The sequence below is a fragment of the Spodoptera frugiperda genome, chromosome 26 (assembly GCF_023101765.2).
Source record: "Spodoptera frugiperda isolate SF20-4 chromosome 26, AGI-APGP_CSIRO_Sfru_2.0, whole genome shotgun sequence".
Taxonomy (NCBI): domain Eukaryota; kingdom Metazoa; phylum Arthropoda; class Insecta; order Lepidoptera; family Noctuidae; genus Spodoptera; species Spodoptera frugiperda.
The window spans coordinates 2,791,927-2,818,731 of NC_064237.1; the positions used below are offsets into that span (position 1 = coordinate 2,791,927).

At 38.0% G+C, this 26,805-nt stretch overlaps 3 protein-coding genes across 3 annotated transcripts in view; 2 read left to right on the forward strand and 1 right to left on the reverse strand.

The window, feature by feature from the left end:
* LOC118264823 (uncharacterized) overlaps positions 1-8,562 on the forward strand; it is a 35,412-nt gene extending 26,850 nt beyond the window's left edge. Inside the window, exons 4-9 of the mRNA XM_050704741.1 lie at positions 234-431; positions 752-875; positions 1,399-1,509; positions 1,788-1,941; positions 2,270-2,482; positions 2,607-8,562. Of these exons, the coding sequence (XP_050560698.1) occupies positions 234-431; positions 752-875; positions 1,399-1,509; positions 1,788-1,941; positions 2,270-2,482; positions 2,607-8,200 (6,394 nt within the window). The 3' untranslated portion in view covers positions 8,201-8,562. The remainder of the gene's footprint in view (positions 1-233; positions 432-751; positions 876-1,398; positions 1,510-1,787; positions 1,942-2,269; positions 2,483-2,606) is intronic.
* The window catches only part of LOC118264822 (adenylosuccinate lyase), a 38,343-nt gene continuing 20,068 nt past the window's right edge, over positions 8,531-26,805 (reverse strand). The window contains exons 2-3 of the mRNA XM_035577479.2: positions 10,349-10,644; positions 8,531-9,639 (exon numbers count right to left, since the gene is read on the reverse strand). Of these exons, the coding sequence (XP_035433372.2) occupies positions 8,625-9,639; positions 10,349-10,644 (1,311 nt within the window). The 3' untranslated portion in view covers positions 8,531-8,624. The remainder of the gene's footprint in view (positions 9,640-10,348; positions 10,645-26,805) is intronic.
* Positions 13,563-26,805, forward strand: part of LOC118264824 (uncharacterized) — a 31,559-nt gene continuing 18,316 nt past the window's right edge. The window contains exons 1-4 of the mRNA XM_050704751.1: positions 13,563-13,731; positions 23,715-23,911; positions 24,312-24,441; positions 25,659-25,751. Of these exons, the coding sequence (XP_050560708.1) occupies positions 13,681-13,731; positions 23,715-23,911; positions 24,312-24,441; positions 25,659-25,751 (471 nt within the window). The 5' untranslated portion in view covers positions 13,563-13,680. The remainder of the gene's footprint in view (positions 13,732-23,714; positions 23,912-24,311; positions 24,442-25,658; positions 25,752-26,805) is intronic.

A 26,805-nucleotide genomic window follows, 5' to 3' on the forward strand; every position in this document is an offset into this window, starting at 1 on the left:
TGGTTTTCTGTAGGCGCTTGTTACAGAGTTATTTGCTTATTTTTAAGCTAATAGCTAAATTAATTACTAAAAAAACTGTTGTATGTATGTCTTTAATAATTAATTTGCATTCACAAATTTTCGGACTAACACTAACTATTAACACATACTGAACGAATATTTCTTTAAATTCAAATACAAACATAATCTACTTTACATTGCGAATCAATTAACAAGTATTTTTAACTTTCTAGGAACAAAACCTGGATCTCCTTCGAGGACTCCTCCTCAATCGACGTGAAGGGCAAGTACGCGAGGGTCCGTGGCCTGGCTGGACTGGCCCTGCACCAGGCTGAACGTGACGTGGAGACCACTTGCGGCCCCACTCTCAGAGCCTCGCTCGCCAAGGTGCTCAACCAGCAGAGTCGAGCGCCCAGAGCTGCTGTACTAAGGTAAATGTGCTTTGAATGTTCATTTTACATATAGATCTTGATCTTTCTCGGAGTTTGGAATGATTTAGAATAATTATGCGAGATGGTTTCGGTAGCGGTAGGCTTGTAAAGCCTAAAATGAGATAAAACATCTACAAAAATTCGCCAATTCGGTAAGTGCAATTAAGGAGATTGTGAAAACCTTGTTTTAGATAGCGAAAAGAGACTTGATCGCCTTGTCATATGTTCCTATCTATTTCTACTCTTGCGTGTATGTACAATTAAAACAAAGAACCCGAAGTGCAACAGAATACTAAAAGTAGTGTATACTTATTTTCCAGGTCATTGGAACACGAGATCCTGTCGGCTCCTGGTCATGCTCGCGCCCTGGACGCGCTGCAGGTGTCGCCCTACAGAATCACACAGGTCGTCGACTCTGACGGTGTCATACACTCCATTAGAGAGGTAAGATCCTCAATATACGACCTTCAAACCTACAAAGAGCGTACTCCTTTTTAAAAGGCCGGCAACGCATCTGTGACCAGTGTCCATAAGGGTGCTGATCGCATATCATCAGGTGACATGACCCGTCTGCTCGTGTGCCTCCTATTCCATAAAAAAATTATAGATTGTAATTAAAAAACAATGTATGAGAGAATGTAAGGTGTAAAGAGAAAAAATCTTATTATCTCGCTAATTTTGCCTTGTCGTGAAATAATGACTAAGATGTTTACAATGTGTACCTAATAAGTGATGATTACATTTGTGGCTAAAACGATGTTTATGTTCATCAATTCAAGTTGTACCTTTACATATTCTCTTGTGGCTGACTGTGATTGGACGCGAAGACGCAAATGAAAACGAATTGAAGATATACTTTAATGTCGTGCAATAATAGAGGGTTTACCTCAAGTAGTACGGAAACGGGCCAATGATGATTGACTATATTGCTTGCATTGTATTTATTCCGCCATTTCTTACATTGCAGGACACTCGCACTGAGTTCTCTTGCTCCCGTCAAGGATACTTCGTGCACCCTCGCTCCTGCGCCCGCTTCTACCGCTGCGTCAAGTTCGATCAGCTTTCACCTGATTATACCGTTAGTATTGCTATCAAAACATTGAATAAATATGTATATGACTAGATCAAGTAGACTAGTAGTACCTAATACGTCAGTTACTTGATCAGAAAATACCAGAACTTGTGATGAGATTACAATACTAACCAGAACCTTATACTTTAAATTATCTTCATAAAACCTATTGAAAAAAAACATACTGCAGTACTGCAAAACAAAGTATTGTTTATAATCTCCTCGTTCTATCCATATTTCTATGTATATAATCTATTTTTACTACACGATATACTTTTTTCCAGGTGTTCGAATTCGACTGTCCCGCGGGATTAGCCTTCGACAATCGTTACGAGGTGTGTGTCTGGCCCGGCAGTCTGCCTCACTCACAAGCCTGCCCTGGATCCTCTGAGATTGCACCTGTACCAAAGACCAGATTCATCTGTCCTGAGCATGAAGGTATATTGTCTTTTTTACTTAGGTGATTATTTAACGCTGATTTTGGGCGGTGTTGTCGTTTCCTTTAGCAACAAACATAAAGTTTTTGTTTAGAAAATTTAGATTTTATTAGTTCCTACTCATTTCACAAATGATCAACACTAAAATGTTAATAATGTAGGTCTAAATTTTTCTATTTAATAATAGAGTACTAAACATTACTCAACAATGGGCCTCTTCTATATGAGACAGATATGCCATAATTCTAATGCTCAGACGTTAACATTAATCTTAAACAGATTCATTTTAGCTTCAACCATTAATATTAATATTAAAATATCCCTTCCAGGTTACTACGCCGACCCCGAGAACTGTCGCTGGTTCTTCGCGTGTCTGGACCATGGAAAGTCTCCTCTGACAGCGTACGAGTTCCGTTGTCCGTTCGGTCTGGGATTCGACGCCGACCGACTCAAGTGTGACTGGCCCTGGTTGGTGCCAGCCTGCGGTAACATCGCCAGATACGAGGCTGAGACGTACGGGTACTCTGCTGCTACTCTTACTGGTAAGTTACCCAGTATCAGAAATTACTAGTTTAATAAAAATTAATATAAATAATGTAACTTAAAAATTTCTTAGAAATGAGCTATAATATTTACCAGAGAATAATGAAATGACTTTATTCCCAGGTGCAGCAGGCTATCAAGGTCAAACAGCAGATGCTATCAACGTAGCTGCCCACCAGAGCCTCGTCTCCGGCGCGTCTCTCAACAACCACGTCGGCATCCAAGGAGGTTTCCTCACCAATGACGACGCCTTGAGCTCCAACTTCATCGCTTCCCAAGAACTAGCTAACGCTGGACATTCTTACGAAATAGGCCAAGGTTCTGCCCAAACTGATAATGGTTTAGCTTACCAAGGAGGTGACGGTGGATCTATCTATTCTGGGGCAGGTCTGGTCCAACCGACTCAATACAGAGAACGACCTCAATATTCTAGTGGCTCCATTATCTTAGATGACTACAGGCTGCCTACTAAAGATGAAGCTGAAAGACAAGCTGCTCATAAAATTAACATTGCCCAGAATATTAACTCTGGAAATGGATATCAGCAATCAGGACAGACTGCTGGCTATTCCACCCAGACTGGACATACCGCTGGATATACAGCTCATGATTCAGGTCATGCTACAGGATACACCGTCCAAGCTGGAGGAAATACTGCTCAAAACAATAGATACACGGGCTCGTATTCCACCGGAAACAGTCTAAAGTACCAAAGTTCAAGTTACTATGACGATAACTCAGGAGCTTACGTCCACGATCCTTCAGGAGACTACGCTGAACCCTACAAACACATCGACTCACCTGTCGAACCTTACGTACACGATGATGCTGCTTACAAACAGTCCGGAGATTATTATGATTATGGAAAATATGCAGGATCGTCTGCAGGATCGTCTCAGAGCGGTTATGAAGGTAAATACACTGAAGATAACGCAGGAAAATATGTTCAAGATAATTCTGGAGCGTATGTGGAGGGAAACATTGGAAGCAACGGTTACAAGGGAGGCTATTCTACTGGTTACTCCATTGATTATAACGCTGATAACTCTGGAGCATACAAACACGACAACTCTGGACAATATGAAGCTGGAGTGTACAGAGCTGATGGCCACATCGGTGGAGATAAAGCTTCGAGCCAATCCAACTTCGAACAGTACCACGGATACAGCGAAGCGAATGCTGGAAACTACATCAGTGACTCCAAGGCTTACACTGGTTCATCTCACACTTTGACCGCAGGAGCTATCAATGTTGGATTAGTTGGTAAGACAACTCTGATCGACGCTGATTATAACGACCAAGTGAATTATTACGCAACTGACTCTAAAGCCTCAGGTCAGGGCAACTATCAAGGATCACAAGCTTACAGTCACTCCACACAAACATTACACCCAGCCCATGTTTCACTGGTGTCTCAACCAGCTGTTGCTATAAACCATGTTGGCACTGATGGTAACAACCTTGACGGATACAGCTATGTGACAACTCCTACGTCTTCTGGAGTGCCAACCACTGCCACTCCATTCGCAGTTACAACATCGATCCCGACTGTGACGTACAAAACTACTTTCGTTCCCGAAGCACCTAAAACAAGCATTAAGCAAATATTTGGCGTTTCTCAACCATCTGTGACCTATGTACAACCAACAGCCATCGCTGTTAAGCAAGTCACACCTCAGGTGATTGTTACCCATCACAATCAAGGTGTAAACTACCAGCAAGAGAACAAGGATTACTCGGGCAGCTACAACGGTGAAACGAAAGTTCAGTCTGGTTACGAATACTCCAAACCCAGTATTAAGTTTGAAGATGGTATCTCCTACACTACCGCAGCGCCAGCAATTTCTGTATCTACGTACCAACCCGAAAGTGTAAGCCATAGTCAACAAACCGTTCATAATGTTGAATCTGTAGGCTTTGGTTATTCCACTCCTACACCCGTTTATGAAGAGCCTTTCAAGAAGGTCGTAGCTTACACAACTGGACCATCAGTGTCTACATACTCTCAACCAACCGCTGCCACGTACACTCCACAATCTTTCAGTCATCAGACTATCCACAAAGTAGAAACCAGCAAGGTTTATACTCCATCTGTTGAATCTGCATCCGTTGAAACTGGTTATGACTACTCAAAATCTGGAGTGACTTTCGAAGAACCTAAAGTGGTTCAGTACACTACAGCACAACCCGCGTTGGCAGTGCAGTCTATTGTATCAACGTACCAGCCACAAGTCGTTAGTCACCAAACTCTCCACAAAGTGGACGCAAACCGCGTCAACACCTACTCTGGAGAAACCTCATCAGGAATATCAGGATACACTTACGAACAACCTTCTGTTCAATTTGAGGAAGTAAAGAACGTGTACTCAACTCCCGCACCGATCGTATCTTCAACATACAGTCCTAAAGCATTCAGTCATCAGACTATCCACAAACAAACCAACCAGTATGTGCCTGTTTCAACCACACCTAAGTACGAAGTTAGCTACCAATCGACTCCAGTCACAGTTTACGAAAACCCGATCATCAAATATACACAGAAGGCAACACCTGTTACTTACGTAGAACCTGCTTATAAATCTCAATCATTCAGCCAGCAGACAATACATAAGGTGGAAGACAATAAATCTTACAATGTCGATTCAGGATACGAATACTCCAAGCCTGCTGTAGCTGTGAACGAACAGGTTCGTTACACTACTGTCAAGCCTTCTGTTTCGACCTACGAACCACAAGAGTACGGTCAGCAGACCTTACACACCGTCGATGCTAGTCAAGTTCAGACATACAACCAGGAGGATGGTTACGTATACAATAAACCTGCCGTGAAATTCGTGGAGGAACCTAAGACTGTGTTCCAGTACTCTACTCCATCACCAATTGTGTCTTCTACATACAGACCACAGACTTATAGTCATCAAACTGTTCATAAGGTGGAAAGCCAAAACTATGTTCCAGTTTCTTCCACACCTGCTCCTAAGGTTGAATTATCTTACCAACAAGCCGTTTCAACATATGAAAATCCTATTCTTAAGTACACACAGAAGGCGACTCCAGTAACATACGTGCAGCCTACAGCGACAGTGTACACGCAGACATACAGACCAGTCATTCAGCAACACGAAGTGAAGCACATTGTCAGCCAGCCTGTACAATACGAACAACAGCAGGTACACATAAGTCAAGAAGGATATTCGTATAGTCAACCTGAAATCCAAAGAAACATCGAGACTAAAGGTTATTCTGATGCAAGTGCAGTATCCCACCAAGTCTATCATCAATCCAATGTGAATCATAATTACAATTCTGGTAAAGGTATTGTTCATGTAACGACTTCACCCGCGACTCTTGTCTACGAGAATCATTACACTGATGTTGAGTCACCAAAAGTAGAAACATACCAGGCTCCTGAGTACATTCCACCAAAGAACGAATACAAATCCTACTCAGTTTCTACCGCTTCAGCTCCTGTTGTCCATCAAAGCTCCGTCGTTCATCAAACACAAGAGTACGTAGCTCCTAAAGTGGAATACCAATCATATTCCATTGGATCAACAGCCTCCACACCCGTCGTCCAACAGAACTCAGTTGTTCACTCAGGTCAGGAGTATGACTCTTCAAAGACAGATTACAAATCTTATTCCGTCAGTTCAACTGCTTCAGCCCCAGTTGTTCACCAAAGTTCTGTAATTCACAAAGCTCAAGAATACGTATCGCCTCAGACTTATTCTGTTTCTACAGCTTCAAGTCCAACTAACCAACAAAGCGCTGTCTACTATCAAAGTCAAGACCACTTCGATTACTCGCAACAGTACGAAAATGTTCACAATTCAGCGCCGGCAGTGCACCAGCACTCTTTCAGCACATCTCATGTTGAACAGCCTCAGAAAGTAGAGTCCATTCATATTTCCTTCCCCAGTTCTACGGCATCACCTGCGTATCAACAGGTTGAATATCAAGCTCCTGAGATCCAAGTAGTATCAAAGGGTGAAGAATATTTACCACCCGTAGTATCTACAAGCGCACCGGTTGTAACATCGACTTACAGGCCTAGAACTTACTCCACTGTTTCTACAACTCGGGAATATCTGCCACCAGCAGAACCCAAAAACGAATACCTGCCACCTTCTACCACTGCTAGACCCATTGTCAAGTCCACTACACAGGCCTACAGAGCAGATTCATACAAAGCTGCAGAGTATTTAGCTCCTGTAGAAAATATTGAATCTAAACTGGTTAATTTCGAAAGCTTTGGTTTCAATGACGCGAGTGCTGATACGAAGATTCAATACAACCCTCACCAAATTTCTGTATCCCATAATGCTGCTCCTGTAGAAAGAAAACATAACATTGTGGTAGAAACTGCCAAGTCTAATTTACTTGGTTTTGGAACTGTAGGGCCTGACGCTGGGTTAGTCTCCCCAGTAACGTATACGACATCCGCTCCTGTTGTATCCTCTACATACAGACAGCGAGTAAAATCAACAGCTAGGCCTGCGTATAAATACAGCACCACCACTGAGTACCAAGCTCCAGAATACTTGCCACCTTCAGATGATTTGGAATCCCAAGTCAACTATGAAACTTACAAATACAACGAACAACAATCTGAAATCAAATACAATCCATACCAAGAAGTGTCATCCACCTCAGCCCCAGTTCAAAGGAAACAAAACATTGTGATTCAAAAAGCTAAATCTCAACAACTTGGGTTCGGTACAGTAGGTCCTGATGCTGGACTCGTTTCGTCTGCCTCATACTCCACCTCTGCACCAGTTGTCGTATCCAGCACCGAATCTTACTCATACTCGCCGAAGACAGTAACGTCTACATACGCCCCTGTTGAACAAGGATTGTTCGAAGTTGTATCATCCCCAGTACCTGCTAGAAGAACAAAACCTAAAGTAGCCGTTGTAACAAAAATCAATGATTTCAATCCCTTCCTCGTCCGCAAACTAGGAGCTGTATGCAGCTGCCAGTCACCTGTTCTAATATTGAAAGGAAAGAAACCAACTCAGGCTCCTCAGGATCTTGGTGACTACAATGACTACGAAAGTACTCTGCGCGGAGATATCGGTGACGAAGGTTACGGTGACAGATATAGTAAATTACAATCACAAGTAGATTCTGTAGCTACCGCAGCTCCAATTGTATCTTCCACGTTTAACCCCATAATTGTTCCCGATGACTCTTACTATCAAGACTACCAGGACCAAAGTGGGTACAATGTGGCTGTTACGCCTAAGTCCAAGACTGTATATTCTGAAAACTATGTATCAAGCACACCCGCCGTGGTGTCGTCCACAGAAAAGTATATTAGAGCTAGACCTCGCGTTAAGGCCGTTACTGTTGCTCCAACATACCAAACTGTGTTGTTGAACCAAGAAGTTACACCATCTGTAAATGTTAAAGGTGAATCTGGTTCTGAATCTGCGATCGATTCTCAAGCCTTTGACCGCTACGGTCCTGGTGGATGGAGAAGCAGAGACGAGACGTTGCAAGGTTCGGTCGACTGTCAGCGGGCTGGTTTGTTCAGACACCCGAAACAGTGCAACAAGTTCTACGCGTGTAGATGGGACTGTACCAAACAGAGGTTCACGCTTCATGTGTTCAACTGCCCAGTGCAATTGAGCTTCGACCCCAGCATAGGCGCGTGTAACTGGCCCAGCCAGGGCCCCGCGTGCCAGGGAGACACACTCCTCACCAACGCTCTTTAAGTACCTTAACATAGTTGCCAATCTCGTCGTGCCATCGAAATTGTGATAAAAATGTGATCACGAATTTTCCATAACTCTCTCCTCGAAACAGTTGGACGATTTGTCTCTCTCTCTCTTGTTTAAGTTGCTTATTTATTTGTTCGGTTTTGTTAATGTTATTTCATAGTTATTTATTGCATAATCATTTTCAGCTTAAAGCTTACTAATGCTAAGCCTAGTGAATTTTCATTATTGGAATTAGAGTTACCATTATCTAGTTCATGTTATTGTAAAATAGTGAAGTCATATTTTTGTATTTTTATAAAATAATATAGAAATAATACGCTGTAATTTGTAAATATATGATTTTATTCAATGAATAACTTGTTTTTTATTTAACAATGTTTAAATGTGTTATCATTTTAAAAGCATAAAAAGCTAAGCTTTAAATCAACAACGCGACAGGTTTAGCTACTTCAGCCAGAGACTGTTTGTACTTGTTAAGTACAGGGTTGACTTCCTCTTCAATAAACTCGGTCACTTGTTCTGGAGCTCTACCAATAAATGTGGACGCATCCAGGATCTTATCTAGTTGCGAGAGAATGGGAGCAAAGTAGCTGTCGTTCTTTACACGTTCGATCAAATCGTTATCTTTTCCGTGCTGCTTCACTTGAGCACCAGCTTCGTGCGACAGTACTCTTATTTTCTCATGACACACTTGACGGTCTCCACCAGCCTGCACCATGGCCATAATAATATTCTCAGTGGCCATGAAAGGCAGCTCCTGAGCGATATGACGAGCAATCACTTTAGGATATACGACCAATCCCTGGCAGATGTTGAGCAGAGTCAATAAAGTCGCATCTGCGGTTAGGAAGCCTTCAGCGAGGGTAATGCGGCGGTTCGCAGAGTCATCAAGAGTACGTTCAAGCCACTGTACGGCGTGAGTGTTAGCAGCATTAGCATGTAGAGTAATGAGGTGGCGAGCAAGGGCGCAGCAGCGTTCCGACCTCATCGGGTTTCTTTTGTAGGGCATAGCACTGGAACCAATCTGGGAGGCTTCGAATGGCTCCTCTAGCTCCTTGCGAGAAGCTAACAGACGAATGTCTGAGCACATCTTATGGACGGTAGCTCCTAGTCCAGACAAAGCAGCAATTACTTCCAAATCAACTTTTCTTGAATACGTTTGTCCGGTGACAATGTACCGTTTGTCGAAGCCGGCAAGTTCAGCGACTCTTTTATCGAGGGCTCGAACTTTTTCGCCATCTCCTTTGAATAGTTGTAGGAAGGAGGCTTGAGTGCCTGTGGTTCCTTTGACTCCTCGGAAGCGGAGGTCATCTCTGGCGCGGGAGAGGGCACGCTCATCCATGAGCAAGTCGCTTAGCCAGAGGGAAGCTCTCTTACCGACAGTCGTCAGTTGAGCTGGTTGCAGGTGGGTGAATCCGAGCATTGGGAGCGACCTGAAATTAGTAAGATTAAAAATTTGTTACAAATAATCTAAATAAAGTAAATCGTACATTGATTTTTTTTGGACGCCCTTAAACTCTAACACAAAAATAGGTACTATATAAACGTATAGACGCTGATATATCACAATAAGGATGACTTAATATACGTTAATAAATCACGTAACAGACCATGAAGTTTCAAAGGACATAACTTCATTATAGATTGGGTCTCTCATTACTTAGCAATACGCAATTAATCAGGAAGTAGTTCCAATTAATAAGATATTCCTACGTATGAGTGTGTCAGTAGATATAGAATAGTTCGTACGTTATAAACAGTGGGTAACGATTATTGCTTATTGTTCCAAGTTATTTATTGTATGCTAATCACATCTGTTGTAATCGATGCGACGACGTTTGAACTCCTAATTTGTTTAGCTGTTGTACGTTGTACCAGTAGCGTAACTTTTGGTACTCATACTAATGCGTTTTTAATTCATTAATATTTCGAAATAGTCCTTTTCGCAAGTACTTTGTTTATACTGAGACAAACATTGTTTACCCTAATCGAAATTGATCAGATAACGACAATTTTTTTATATAAAATAGGTGGCAAACGAGCCTACGAGTCACCTGATGGTAAGCGATTAGCGCCGGCCATGGACACCCGTAACACCAGAGGAGTCACAGGTATTAGATAAAGCAGAAAATATGAACTTACTTGTACTCATCAGCGAATTGGGAGAGTTGGCTGATGATGGCAGCCAAGCGTGGCAGTAGGAGGTCTAAGCCATGTCTCAAGACGATGAGATCAGTATTGTCTCCCACGTAGCACGAGGTGGCTCCCAGATGGATGATGGGGGCAGCTTTAGGGCACCTCTCGGCGAGGGTGTGGACGTGGGCCATGACGTCATGTCGGACCTTCTTCTCATGTTCCGCTGCTGATTTGAAGTCGATGTCATGGATGGCGGACTCCAGCTCCGCGATCTGCTCGTCGGTGACGTCTAGGCCGAGTTCCTGGAATTGATAAGAGTAAAATTTAGTTTCAGAGACTTCTTCAGAAGACTCTTTTAGAATCTTCATCGCATCGCAGTTGCATTTGATGTTTTTACTCAGTATTTTTTGTTATAACCATTATACCACTTATGATTCTTTTTACTTATTGATGAATGAATTATCTCCTATATTCCGTTTACTAGGTCAAACAATGCATTTCTCAATATGTTTTCCTCCTTACTTTATAGGTAAAATAAAAACAGCACTAACTCTAAGAAATGGCGCCATAAAGTGATCTAATATGTTATTTTTGTTACGAACCCTTGATCTAATTGTGCCATGTAAGTCATTGTAGGTTTTATTGAGAATTTTAATTAAAAACAAAGCTATTTTTAGGTTAAATATTAGAAGCTTATTTCATTCATGAAATCATAAGTAAATAGGTACATAAATGGGACAAAGTAAACAATGTGTTGCGGTTAAATTCTTTAATCTCAGTTTTTATTTGCTGTAAGTTTTTTTTATTTCAATTAACTTCGGTTTTATAAACTTTTCAGGATCTTACTATCAAAAGAATGAATCATGTTTCCGCGAATTGAGTGGAACTTTATTTATATTGTTGTTATGTTATTGTGATAAAAATAAAACTAATGAGTATACAAAAAAAGTTTCTTTGGGAAAGTTGTTTGTAATCATGAGTACAATCATGTGTTTAAATATCCTTCACTAATTACCAGTCACCCTATATGCTACAGCTGAGCTGGAAGCTTCTCCAGTCTTGTCATTGCATACATATGGCGTCTTAAGTCATAAATATTTAAAATAATACCTATAAATTGATGGTGATCCATTGAAAAATAAACTGTAATTGTACCATGATATAATAAATCTGTTGCACTGTGGTTTGTGGTTGACTAAGTGACAATCAACGTCTTTGTTTTCGAGAAAAACTTGCGTTGCGTTTGTAACGTGGTGGGTGTCTAGGTAAATATAGGTTCATATTTATTTTCAGCCCCATGACCCGTCGTGCCTGAATGAATTTCATAGTTGTGATGTGATGTGAATCTACCAATTTTAAGTGTCCAGTCCGTATAAGACTGGGGATCAAAACTAAGCTAACTAAAGAGTCATTTTATAAGCACATGGAATGAAATGAGATAGAAATTTTACTACAAATACGTATTACTATTATTGAGTAAGCACATGACATTAAATCTTTGTTATCAACACCTGCAAGTCTTACAAGTACAGATAATGCGTCACGCTTCGTTTTAAGGCATCCGGAAGGTGTTTACGAAACATAGAAATGTTTCCCAACTCTAGTTCTGTAGTTCCCAACCATTTTGGTCTTTCACAAGAACCCTTTGTCTGTATTTTGTGACTTTATTATGTATGTGTTATTTAGGACTTAACTAGTCGGTTAATAAGCTAAAATCACACACACACACTTCTGAAAACCGCATCAAAATCGGTTCAGCGAATCGCGAGATAATCGCGGCCAAACATACATACATAGATACATTACATACATACAGGCCAGAATGAAAACCTTTTTCATTTTTGCAGTCGGTTAAAAGTAACTCGCACTCCGTACCCTGTAGTTGCCAACCATTTTGGTCTTTCGCAAGAACCCTTTGTCTAGTTAATACAGTTTTTGTTAGAAAATGAGAGTCTTGTTATTTAGGACATTGACTTCATAGATTTCCAACCTTCGATGTGTCACGGTTGTCCGTTAATCAGCAGTTGGCCAATTAATTAATTATTGCGATTTATAAGTAGTTGCGCACGAGTGCTGTGGTGGTCTCAAATTAAATACTAAAAGTCTTGCCAATCTATAATGACGGTTGATGTTTTCTATTCTGAAATTGAATTTGTTGCTTTTTTACCGTTTATGAAATATTATTGTGTTCAGGTTGTGGTTATTTTATACACATAGGTAGGTGCCTAGGTACCTACTAGGTATGTAATGTAATTTGTATTACAGGGGAAAATAATTAAGGAAAAGGTTTCTATTTTGTTTTCACTCGTGCAGGTCACATACCTAAATAGCAGGCAAGGAATCGATGCACAAGTTAGGTATTTCATTTGAAGGATACACTTTTTTTAAGGGAGAAAATCATCCAATTTCTTCTCCCGCCTTGTGGGACGCGCGAGAGAGAGTCAGACTCTTACTGACTAAAAACCTCCCCGTTCCTACTCCTGCTTTTCGAGCCGGAGCCCCGGCAACCCGCTAGCTAGTCCGCAGCTCTGGATCAGTTGAAAGATACACTTGCATCTGGCTAGCGTTCTGTTTAAAGCAAAATAAAATAGTCTACATTCTTCTAAATCCGAACACAGAATCAATACAGAACGATGTTTGTGGTCTTACTTAATTTAATGATGCTATGTCATTCCATTTGTTATTAGATTAACTATTAAGGAAATGGACATGAATATTTTATGGCTTCCACCATGTTTGTTCATTCACTACCCTGCACGCACGGGCACCATTAAACCTATGGGTACAGAACAAAGAACATGGCGTCAAGCAGTTGCTATTTTCCCGCGCAAATTATAAAATCAATAATGGAGAATTGCTTAGAATGTTATTCCAGTAACTACAACATTTGCATTTAATTAACACGCTTCGTGCTATGTTGATGGCGCTACAAAGAAATAAAAATGAACGTTCCAAAGGTTTAGAAAAGAAAATAATACATACTAACAATTATCAAGAAAGAATTGATTCACGCTCTAATGTATCACAAAAAATAGAATAGTAGCTTAAAATGTTGATAACAGCTTGGATCAACAACGAAAACCAGAAGATAATACAAAAATAACATCTAAAAATACTACAATAAGATCACATTTCAAACAGCAGGTGTAAAAAGGTACTGCAACCTGCCCTACTAATTCGCTAGAGATAAGATTAGAAGTCGAATGTGCTGATAAAGCCATACAAAAAGATAACCAGAGTCATACAGTGACGGGCAACGTTTTGGCGAAAACGGACACAAAGACAAAAGAAGTGTAAATATAAATTACTATTGTGGTGAATACTGAGTGCAAGTGACAATGGTGTCGGTGCAAACTATCGCGACGATTGTCGTGAAGACATTCAAAATTGTAAGTACAATTACTGAGTATTACTTGAAAGAATGTATGTCATCATACACGGCAACATTAAGGTGCGGCACCGATACTGAGGCTCTTTAGTTCACGGATGGAGTAAAACAATTGCTATCCATTAGGATGATTACTACAGCATTTCTGTAAATCAATATTCGAATATTGAAGACATGAAAGAATGTCTGACGAAGCTAGAAAAGAAATTGGTCAACTACAATATGGATAAAACTAAAATAGTAGTTGGTTTTCTCTAATAGGATATTTATTAAACATGTCATAACAAGTCGAAACAGTAAGCAAGTAAACTGCAATAATTGCATGTAGTTGTAGGTATAACTGATGGAAAACAATGTGGCATTAGGTCCATCTACAAGAAAATAAATGAGATATTAAAGTACGGGTCAATAGTACAGACAGAGCAACATTTGCCTTGACACCACACCAAATGCCTATTACACTTGATAAAGAATAAACTAAAATAACTATTAATTGTAAAAGGGGTCATTATTCCAAGAACAAAGAACATGATTCATTTAAAATAAACTTTAAACTTGAATATTTACTTAGTATTAAAGAAAAAACAAGTAATTTCAATTTTAGTCCACAATAATGTACCGAGTGATGTCATGGTACTGATAAAAATATAAGTACAGAAATATATCTATCGAATGATATTTGTAGACAATTATGTTGAGGAAAATAAAGTAATAAACATATTTTCATTGAAGACGAATCAAACAAATTAAACGATAAAGAAACTAATAAAGGAGTTGATGAATATGGACTGGATGGAAGTACAGTATATCAGTTAGTCCAGACAGATTAGGACGAGTAATCACAAATTGATACGTTGGTAGATTTAGTTGTAAGCATAGCATAAGATAATCTTGAAGAAGACTTAAATGACAATTAGAAGCGTACAATTACGATCTCAAAGGCAAAAGAATGAAAGTATCTGTTGAAAACTACCAACAAATGAACAAGCAAATGTAATACAAGTACAATAATTTAAGGAGAAGAACAAAATAGTTGTGTATGGAACAAGTAATTTATCCAGTAAGACGGACTAGAAGATAAGAAAAAAAGAACGTGCAAAATATTTAGAAAAGTGACTCATATATACAGTTAAAATAACGTCACCAGCAGTAAATTCTTTACCATTTGTTAATTTCTGTGCATCTACGTTAAGGTTAATCGGCCCTAGCGGCCTCATTCCCTATCAAGCTGATAACGAGATAGCCACACCTACTTGATACAACGCTAACTCATACTTTAATTAAAGTACTTACATTCGTTTGATCATGGTTGACAGTTTTTTCGGAATCATTGAAATGTTCTACTGCTTTCTAATTTATTTCTCTATTTTCACCTTTATTGTTATCAACTTTAAGATTAACATGCTTTAGCATTCATTCAAATTCACATTCATATTTTGTTACAAATATCACAAATTCTTACTATACTACCTTGAAATTATTACCTCAAATTAGTGGAATTAACACTAGCTGGATTGATAAATTTTACATCGACATTAACAAACAGCTTCCTTAAAGCGTTCTAATTATCTTTGAGCTGTTCATTTCGTCTATGATTAGCAATTACAAAGTCAGTTTTGTCTTCATTAACGAATATATCATCATCAGTATTTATATTTGCTTTAACTTTGTTGCTTACAATAAGATTTTTTGCTAGTTACACTACCTAGTGTAGTCACGTATACAAAGTTATGATGTTAGCTTGTAACATTACAATATGAATAAGGGTTACATTATTGTAAAGCCAAGTCACCATTCACGTGTTCCTCCTACTCAGTCTGCGGTCCTTGGTCCTCCAACCGCAGAGCACATTGCACAAACAGTAGAACAAACAAATTTATCAGATAACGCTTTACTCACCACACACCACACAGCTAAAGGTACATTAGAGTACCAATGAGTAATGCCATGAGTAATAAGTGCTTAGTTTCAATGAAGTAATAACTCGGGATGGTTTTGGACCATAAAGATTGAAATGAGTCAGTTTTTGCCTTTTGTGGGAATAACTGAAACCAAACATAGGATGGGATTTATTGCTAAACGTTTTGAGAGAATGTGCGTCTTCTCATAGAACATCAAGATTCATAGTTATAGGTTCAGATAATCCAAGAAAGGTTTTATTCTTTGAGGGAAGTCAAACGAATGATTGAAACCACGTTCTTAAACAGCGTTACAAAAGCATTGTATCGGTATCTCTTCTACTTATTCGAATGTAAGCACACGCATTTTCTAGCTCGCATTACAGATGCATGACATCTCGATCAAGTCGCGCGCATACAATGGCTCTCCCAGGCGACGTGGACAATCAAATCGTACGCTATTTACCTTGAATGCGCCCATTATGTGCCACATTATGTACGTGATCGATCCGCTCTGTGACTTCTGAGTATTCAAGTACTATAATACGTTCCTGATTGTTGATTTAGAAATTCATATTTTCTGGTATCGTTTACTACTGGTTCTGATTATTTTGAAGTTAGTGAGAGTTATATTCTAATCTTAGACCAGATTGCGTTTTTAATGGAAGATGAAATATTTCGTACTTATTATGAAGTTGCTTCACCATTCGATGCAGAAAATGTAAAGACAACTTGTTATTTTAGACCAGTAAATAATTTGTGAGAAGCGATGGATATCTTATCGTGTATAGATCAAATCTAATATGTAATCCAATTTAAACAACAGAACTCTAACAAGCAAAAGTTCAATCACTATTTAGTAGTAAATTTTCACTGAAAATTGTCACATTTGCTTGGACTAACAGTAAGATACATGCATAAATAAAGAAAAAGGATGACAATCGGTACAAAATTGCCCCCGTTCTATAAAACCGGTGACATATCTCAAAAATCATGTATAAAAAATATAGCATACTTCATAACTTGACTTTTTTACACCTTGAAATGAAAAAACTGCTATGAAAATAATTCAGGCGCTGTTATGAAAAATTCGTTCGTATGAGTATTAGGCAGCCGTAGGACAATTTTGATCCATCTCCTTTCCCCATAACTCTAATTCACTGGACAGCTGTTACTAATCAAGCATCATCTTCATCACAAAATGTAAATGAATCACAATTGACACCACGATGAGACTGATTACAATCACCACAATAATTGTTTTGATTTCAAAGGAAGTTGGCATTGTATGGGATCCGTCCTGTGACGTCATTGGTGCAGTTATTGCTTATTGGTCGTAATTGGCAGCTGCAGAGAGCAGCAGATAAACATGTGCAGGATGTTAGCAGCGGTAATTAGACGGTGACGGGAAGAGATTGTAGACTTGCTGTGTGTCGAGATAATTTTTATACCTATTCTAGTTTTACTTTGGTTTTGTTTAACACATTGAACGCCGTGGTGGTCACCGGTGACTGATGTTAGCGGAGGATTTGCCTTCAACAGTTTTCTATTGGCAGTCAAAGACTTAATCCGTGCGCAACGGATTTGGACACCCTCTCTTTTTATTAGCTGCGTAACACAAACATTAATTTTTGTATGAGCTAACAGTTACGCTTTCTGTATTGAAAACTCTTTCCATAGACCTAATCTTATAATAGTACACCTCATCAGGGACCAGCATTTGATAACTGTTTCACATGTTGCTTATTTGAGGAATTGGGATGAGAAGGGGATTATTTAAATTGCATCAAAATAATATTAGAGTGGAAATATTTCTTTTATTGATTTTCTAGTCTAAAATATTAATTTAAAGCGCCTGAATAAAGTGTTGTTACTTCGTATTGATTGGTAATCTCGTTAACAAAAGAACAGATGACAGTTGAATAGAGTTGGCCTAACAAGTCGCACTTTCAATACTATGGACAATATAATCGTGTCAATTTTAAGAAAGAAACAGTAGCTTTCCAATATTTTGTAATTTAGACTCTTTAAAAACTGCCTAAAGCAGAAAACAGATTAACAGACTGAACCTTTATTAAAATAAACATTGAATTTAAAACACTACTTGTATAATCCCAAAAAATACTCCAGCATCCTCCCTCTATTCTACGACGTCCTGAGCGAAGTCTGTGTTCCTTAACCATTGACTCCTGACTCCTGACCCATGAGTAATGATTGTGTCAAGTAATTGTCGTTATCCGGACCTTGGGCGCGTCACAAACGAGATGAGTAGACAGATGCAGTTCCACACATTACGCTCCATTGAATAAATTTTGCTAATGATGTGACTAATGTTGGAGAAGATTCAATCTTGAATCGGATCTGTTAAATAATGCATATAGACAAATAAAATGACTGCATGGCGGGCGCGGTGTCTTTGCAGCTGTCTGCCGCGCAACGTGTAGCGGGTTCGATTCCCGCACAGAGCAACTCTTTGTGATCCACAAATTGTTGTTTCGGGTCTGGGCGTGATGTGCATGTGAACTTGTATGTTTGTAAACGCACCCACGACACAGGAGAAAATCCTAGTGTAAGGGGGGCAATGTTTAAGAAAAATACCAAGAAGTTTTTTGCTTGGTCTTCTCCATAAGAAGACGATTAGACATATTGTTGTTCATAGTTATGATTTTAATGATGTTAAAGCCATTTAAAGAGAATATCACGTTGAAAGGGCGAGTTGCATTAAGTGGCGCCCTACCTACGGCCATACCTAAAAATAGGTCATAGAAGGTCATGCAAATGAGTAGATAGATACAATAGAGGGGCTCACATTTAAACAGTAAAATTATAATACTGTGGACTTTCTATAAAAATACATAATGAACTATTAGAAAAAGTGTACATCTTTCATCACAAACTAGTTTTTTCGTTCGGAAAAACGACGTAGGTATATTTTCTTTATATTCCTAGCTATATATACCACAAAATAATCTAAAGTAAACATATTTCTCTACACGACTTTATAATAAGTGACGTAGATATCCATCTGGCATCACAACACGGGTCAGTAACGTAACGATGAAATAATTCCGACGCAATCCATTGACTGATGCGAGGGGTCACACAATGTCAAACAACACTACTGGAACTCACTGAGTTATCGCAAGATTATTGTTTTTGTTCATTCTATAATATTGAAGAGCACATGTTGAAAACTGCTGAACGATTTCAGATGCAATTTCACTTAATAATCACGTATTGAATACGTAATTCTGTACCGAATACGTACGATCTTATGATCTAATCAATTTGAAGTGGATTATTGTATGAAAATAGATGTTGATGTATTTTTGTCCATTAATTAAGACATAAATTCATTGGTGCTTACATGAAAGTAGTTGTAAATTAGGTGTATTTTTGTCCATTAATTAAGACATAAATTCATTGGTGCATCGAAATAGCAATAACTAAAATGTTTGCGTAAATTATTACCTAAAAATAAACTAGATACCGTGACTCATGTAAATAATCAAATGAACTAGAATCTTAATTGCATATAAATAGGATTAACATTAATTTACCTCGATACACAGGGAGAGAATGTAGAGATAAGAGATTGTGTGTGGTCTAGGGTTATCTAGCACATGCCAATCTCTACGGAGATGACTAAGATCTTAATGGGAGTTGCATTGAAATGGATTATTTTGTATTAAAAGGACCGAAATTATTGACCGCCCTTTTTTTTGAGGGGGAAATTCATCCAATGACTTCTCCCGCTTTGGGTGAGGCGGGAGGGAGTGTCAGACTTTTACTGACTAAAAACCAACCCGTTCCTTCTCCTGCTTTGAGCCGGAGCCCCGGTAACCTGTTACGTTGTCCGCAGCTCCGGAATTATTGACCGCACTTAAATCTAAATCTCTGCAACAATCTGACTATTTGATAGAAACCTAATATAGAGCATTATCAGAAATCAATCAATCAATCAAAAATCTTTGGATAGTCACATACACAGGTTTTAGAACAACGAAATATGTAATAACTCGTACCGGCTCCTCAGTAACCGTAGCGTGCGAAAAAGCACTTAAAGTTGTTATGTTATGGTATTACGTCCTAAATGGCAATGAAAAAGGATTGCCGATCGTGCTAATTTCTGTACCTAATGGGGGTAAGACATAAAATCGTGAGCACGTGGATAAAAATGGCGGAAAAGAACTAGATTATGATTAATTAATTTAATTGTTGGTATGCGGAATACGTGTTGAAAATATTACCTACAGAAATTGTTACTGATGAATTTAGTTTTTTTTTTTTACGTTGCTCCACACACTAGGATTTTCTCCTGTATCGTGGGTGCGTTTACAGACATACAATTTCACATGCACATGACCCGAAACAACAATTTGTGGATCACACAAAGAGTTGCTCCGTGCGAATCGAACCCGCTACACGTTGCGCGGCAGCCAGTTGCCTAGCCACCGCGCCAAACGTGCAGTCATTGTTCCGATTCATCATTTGTTCAGAACAGATGTTCATATTTCGTTTTGCAAAAAGTATTAGTATTAGGTATGAATATTTTTTGGAAGTCAACTGAATGGAACTCCAATTGACCACAGGCCGTTTTTCTCACATTCCAAGCTTTGTTTAGCAAGATTTGTTTTTTGTACAAATGGCAATGATTTCAGTTGTTGACGTCAGTTTGCTATCGATACTCAATGTCAACAAATAGTTCCGATAATACATAATGTCTCAAGAATAACTTACTTACAAGTTTTTATCAATATATTTTACTTTGAAATATTAATGATAATAGTTTTTATATATTTTTAGCTATTCTTTGGTACTGAGATGGTTCGCTAGTTTCATTGTTAGTTGCTAATCAAGTATTGAAGGTGAAAATAATGATTGAAACGACAATTTTTTAATGATATTAGAATACTTATAACTTAGGTGTTCTTTCAAACTCTGGTTTCTGATTACGACTTTTGACTTGAAAATTCCTCACAGATCACTTATTTAAATTTTGTCTGAACTTTAAAAGAGACAATGACCTCTGAGTTTGTTTCGGCATTTTTTCTCAGAGTAGTCCGTTAGGAAATGCCGACCTCATCTAGATTATTTTTATATAATAGTATTTTTTGACATGTTAAAGTGCTCTTTTGAAGCCTATTTACAAAAATAAATTCATATCAAAATCTAGAATAATTAAGGATACTTAACTTTAACTAGGATAGCAATGCAGTTCTGGGTCGGAGATACCTACTTACAGTAAATGAATGCACCTACTTTCCCCATAAAAGTCCATATGTGCAAAGCTCCACGTGGCAAGGCAAAGTTCAAGTAAGCAATTAAGTAAAGCAATTAGAGATTCTAACCTTGTCATTAAAAACGAGTCTTACATTTCTGCACGCTTTTTCTCAGAAACTATTATTTGCATGAAACTACATATATAGCAAATATTTGCCTGTGTTATAATTCTTGTATGCTTTCTTTTTTTAGTATAGTTGCAATGTTATATAGAAGTACATTTTCATGGAAAGAATTGACGATTGATTATGTTAAGCATTCATTTTCTTGCATTTGCGACTTCAGAAATGTCAAAATGAGATGAGGTTCCGATTTTATTCTTACTGCCGTACTCAGAGTAATTTAATGATTACTTAACCCAGTCCTTAGCAATTGTTTTCGGAACAAAATTATTACTAAGGAATAGTTTAAGTAATCATTAAATGTCTCTGAGAAAAGCAGTTAGACGACGAATTCGTTCAAGTGTTCGGTTCTAGAGGTAACGGTTTTTATTTCCGGGTAGTACAAACCACTATTGTTTTGACTAGAGGTACCAAAAGTAGCAGTACAAAAACTAGTGATAGGATCGCTTTTGTTTAGGAATGCACCTATCACCAATCAGGAGTCCTAGAAACGTGATGTACCTAGGTAATAGAAATCAATTTAATATTTTCCTATGTTTTCCTTGATACAACAAAACTGAATTTAAATAAGTAAGGTTATGTAACTTTCTTTATTCCCGAGGAATCTACTCATCAGATTATTTTCATTGCTCATGTAGGTACTGACTGAAGAGAATACAGAATCAATTAAGTGATACTTAAGTTAAGAATCCTATGTAATAAGCGAGAAAGTCTATTATTTTTAGTCTTTTATCAATCCCGGTATCTATGCAATCACTTTCTCAGTAAGGAACACCTTCTAATTCCAATATTTACGCAGTTCCGTGTTATAGCATCAAAGACAAAAGGTGCCATGTTTCTTATAACTGGAAATGACTGTATGGGCGATTATCGAGAATTCTACGATACGGTATCTTATCGATTCGTGACACACAAATAGTTGATCGATGCCGCGCCAATATTTTATGCCCAGCGTTATTACTCGTACTATACTTATTGCGAATATTTACACAAGTTTTCACTTTTATTGGCAATAATAATAGTTTTTAGGGCGATGTCAGGTGTATGTACATTGTACATTCTTGATAGAAGTGTAATATTGATGTTATCTAATACTAAGTATGAAATAGAATTAATGTTGTTAATGGTAACTTGTCTGAACTACTTAACTAGTGTTACTTAATCTTTGCTACTTATTTGTTAGCTTTCTTTTTAATTTTATACGCCTTTTATTCCCGATGGGGTAGGCAGAAGGGGTAGGGGTGTTCAGGTGAATCAACCGCTAATGTTTTAGAAGTAAAATATACGAATACGAAACGCAATCAACCAAATAGATACTAAATCTTCATTGAGATGTATCAATAAGATATATTATCACACTAGAATATTATAAATGTGAAAGTTTGTTTATTTGGATGTTTGTCCGCCAATCACGCTGACACTATTGAACGGATTTTGATGAAATTTGGTATACAGACAGGGTATAAGCTGTCTTGGGTGATAGCATACATTTTATCCCACGGGAACGTGAACGAAGCTGCTGGCAGAAGCTAATAAACCATAATAAAAACAAGTCTTTAAATGCCTAACCCCACACCCGGATACAAAGATAACAAAAATACGAGAAACTCTAAACAAACAACCTATCAGACAAAGATTGTCATCAGCAGAATTCGTCTTAATCCTTGTGATATCAGTGACTCAGTGGATGTCCACGCAACAGTAGCACCCAGCGGCCACTGATTAATCCATCGGAAGTGGTGATAACAGAACAACAGGAAATACTACCTACTAATGAGTAACATTGTTTGGACGAAGACTGGGAAGTCGTTACTTAGAAATTAGTTTACTCATAAATAGTTTTGAACCTTATCTAAGAGGATTTTTGGTTCAATGGCTTTTATGTTTTTTTGGGAGGAATGTTTTAAGAATGGCGTGGCTAGTTAATTGTAATCTATATATTAATACGTGATGCAAAAACTTTCGGAACCTTTTTACGAAAATTGCGCGGACGTAGGAGCATAAAATTTGGTACACTTATAGTTTATGTGTAGGAGAAGTGAAAAATGCAAATATTTTTCAAAAATAATGCTTATAAAGTACATTTAATCAATAAATAAAACATTACACACACTACCATGCATAGCATCGTATGTGACAAAATGTCAAAATTGACAGACATTGCGATGATATTCTCACGTTTCATATGAAAAGAGGTTTCTCATTGAAGAAGGTTATTCATGATCCGCCGGAATATATTAATTTGAATTTCACAAAACTAATAGCAATTCGTTAAATAAAAATTATCCTTGAACGTATGGAAAGTGGTATTGTAAATTAAATCGTATATGGTCGAATTTCGACCACTAGGCGACCACTAGTTTTGATTTATTTTGTGTATAGGTGAAGTACGAAATTAACAAAAAGAATAATAATATTATTATATTATAAGTATATATCCGAGCTGCAGGAGACGCCGAGTCAACAAGGAACATGTGTCGAGTGTTTTGTTGCGTTTCGTGTGTGTGTTTTTGTGTTGCACCTCTGTTGCATGAGCATTTAATTGCGAGCGGGAGGGTGGTGCACACCGCATGCTGATAATACATCTACAAGCGGAATAAAAACAAAAAAAAAATATTGTTAAAAAATATTATGTTGTACTTTCAGACTTTCAATTGTATAAACGTTTTTTTCTTTCTCAGGTATTGAACATAGTAATTCTGGTTCTTTACCGAACTGGTTACAATGGAGAGTTCCTGGGAGTGGGAGGTACGTGGAACCTCAATGAAGAGAAGAACCCGGACGCTGAGATCGTTGCCTCTGGAGTCATCGTGGGCTACCTCATCTACACACTCGTGCAAATGATCACATTCCTCTTTGGTACCACTGAGCATAAGAGGTAATGTGCCTTTATTGTTGATTGTATGTTTTATTTTTAAAGTAACGTGGTTACGTTTACAGCACACGTATTCACAATAGATTATGTATTTCGCCTTTAAAATGGCTTTCGTCTGTGTTACGATTATTCTTCTTAAAATAGAAATAATATCTTCTATTTCTTTAAGGTCTAATAAAATTAACAACAAGTGTTGGTATAAATATGCCAAAAGAAGATTTTTTTCCAAAGCTTAGTTTAATTCGATAAATCAACAAACATTTATCAATCATACAACTAATCCGCCATTTTCTCTAATTCTATACGTTCCTAATTCATCGTCATCACCAGCCTGTTCTCGTCCACTGCTGGACATAGGGCTCTCCAATCATTCCGTTCCTAATCACCATCTTAATATTTCCAGGGCCATGTCAGAGATAGTGATGAACTTCGTGGGTGTGTTCATGTGGATCGCCGTGGGTGCCGTGGCGCTGCACTACTGGGGCGGTTACCAGGGAGAGCACCAATACCAGTTCGTCTTTGCTGAGAAACAGGTACACTGTATTCAGTTTTATTAGTGAGCACCGTTACATAGGGTGCTTTTCCACCAGAGAGTCAAACTCAAAGTTAAAGCATTTATTTCAATTAACACATTAGACGCCATGTCGGACAACGTTGTCCGACACTAGTGGAGGAATAGCCTTTAACAGTTTTTTGTTGGCAGTGAAAGGCTTAATCCTAAATAAGGCACTTTTGAAACGTCAAATTGAGATGTTCTATGTAACTATGCTACGAAGATGTAATAGCTAAGCTGTGAAACTATGTGACCGATTCCACTGATACTAAGCTATGTAGCTGTGCGAGGAAGATGCGCAGTTCGAGTATGCGATGTATCGATAGCACAGAATCCATCCATAACACACATTTATAGCACGCATTCATAGCACGCATCTTCCCATATAAAAACATAGCTTAGCTGAGTCCGTTTCCACCAGTGTTAAGCTATGTGTACCAATGAATATGATTGGTGGAAGCCAAATGCACCCACAGCAACGTAATAACCGCTAATGATTTTGGAAACTTTACCTAGATTTAAGACTAAGGACGTAATTAATTACATTTGCAACGGTTTTTATAACTTTAATGCATAATTCTTAGTTGTTACGGCGATAATAGGTAATAATAATTAGTCGACTTTAGTAAAATTTAATTAGGTAAACTTTCTCAAAACGAAATGATTTCATGATTTCACGAGAATGTCAATGAAACTTGATCGATGATGTCGAGGTTGTTCATGATCAAAATATAAAGTTTTTTTATGGTATAATCCGGTAAACGAGCAGACGGATCACTCGATGGTAAGCAATCGCCGCCGCCCATGGACACTTGAAACACCAGAGGCGTTACAAGTGCGTTGCGTTGCGTGCGTTAAAGGTTAGGAATTTAAGAGATGTTGGGGAATCGGGGATTGGGAAGATTGGGAAGTGGGGTAATTGGGCCTCCAGTAACCTCACTCACACGAGTAATTTGAGATCTAGTGTTTATGGTCACACATATTGCACATTTACTCAACTAAAAGAGTTGTGGATACATGTTTTTGACGTTTTAATAACTACTCCTGAATCGATTTTTGATGAAACGTATTAGCACCTAAGTATATAACTTTTAAGTCTAAAATCGCCCACAAGCATAAAAGTGGTGATAAATGTTGATTTCGTACGACCGATACAATAACTTATTTATTTATATTTTTTTTCTTTGTAAATTTCAGGTGGGTATTGCTGTCGGTGCCCTCTGCGTGATCAACGGCGCAGTGTACCTCCTAGACACGGCACTCTCCGTCATACATTTCACTAAGGAGATGTAAACTTAGCCCGTACTATAAATAAACTTAATTTTATTTTCTAATTTTAAGTATTATTAAGTGTTTTACGAACGACCCTCTATTATCCGAGTATTTACAGTAAATAGTTGCAATCCTTTTATATTTTGATCTGAGGATTTTAGTATAATAAGGATTATGACAAACGAATAACGATTATGTTAATTCCTACACGAATTAACTGCCGTACTCAGAGACATTTAAAGATTACTTAAACAATTTTGTTTAAGTAATCTTGTAAATGACTGGTTAAATATCCAATCATTAAATGACTCTGTGTACGGCGGTGAATGCTCATTGGCAGTGTGTTTGGGAATCCCGATTGATAGTTTTCGTAGGAACGCACGTTTACGCGCGTCGACGCTCGAATTGCAGCGCGTTAACGAACGTTTTCAAAGTAAACTGTGTACTATAATGAAGAAGCCATTTTGAAATAAATCTGTATCAATATATTATGCTCTCGTGCAAACATTTTCTATCATATTTCCCACCTTCTGTATAAGTTAGTTAATGTAGACCCTGTTTTATATGTCAGTTATGATTTTTTAAAGTCTAATTATTATTTTGAAATAAATTAATTAATGTGGAGTATAGTGTGTGTTCTTATTTACCCTGTAGATAAGGTATTATAGGAAACCAGTAAAAACAATTTGGATTTGCGGAATTTATCAACCATGAATGGATGATAGGGAAATTCAATGACGTGAGCAAAATGTGGTTATGATAGCCATAGCTACACCTAGATATATTATTGCAGGAAAGTCTACAGTAAGTCATTTACAATTACAAGGAAATATTTGCCATCTCCTTTTTCGAAGTCTCTACATCTTTGTCAACTGGTGCCAATTGGGCGTTGTCTTCAGTGACATTATATATGTGCTACTTAGCAAATGTAGATTGAAAAATCTAAAGGCTTACAACACTATCCAGTAAAGAGTTGTAGCAGTTAATATTAAGTTGATTTATTTGTTTTACCGAGGATTTACGTGCCTATTGTTGACCTATATAATGTAGTACAGTTAAAATATTCCCTGTA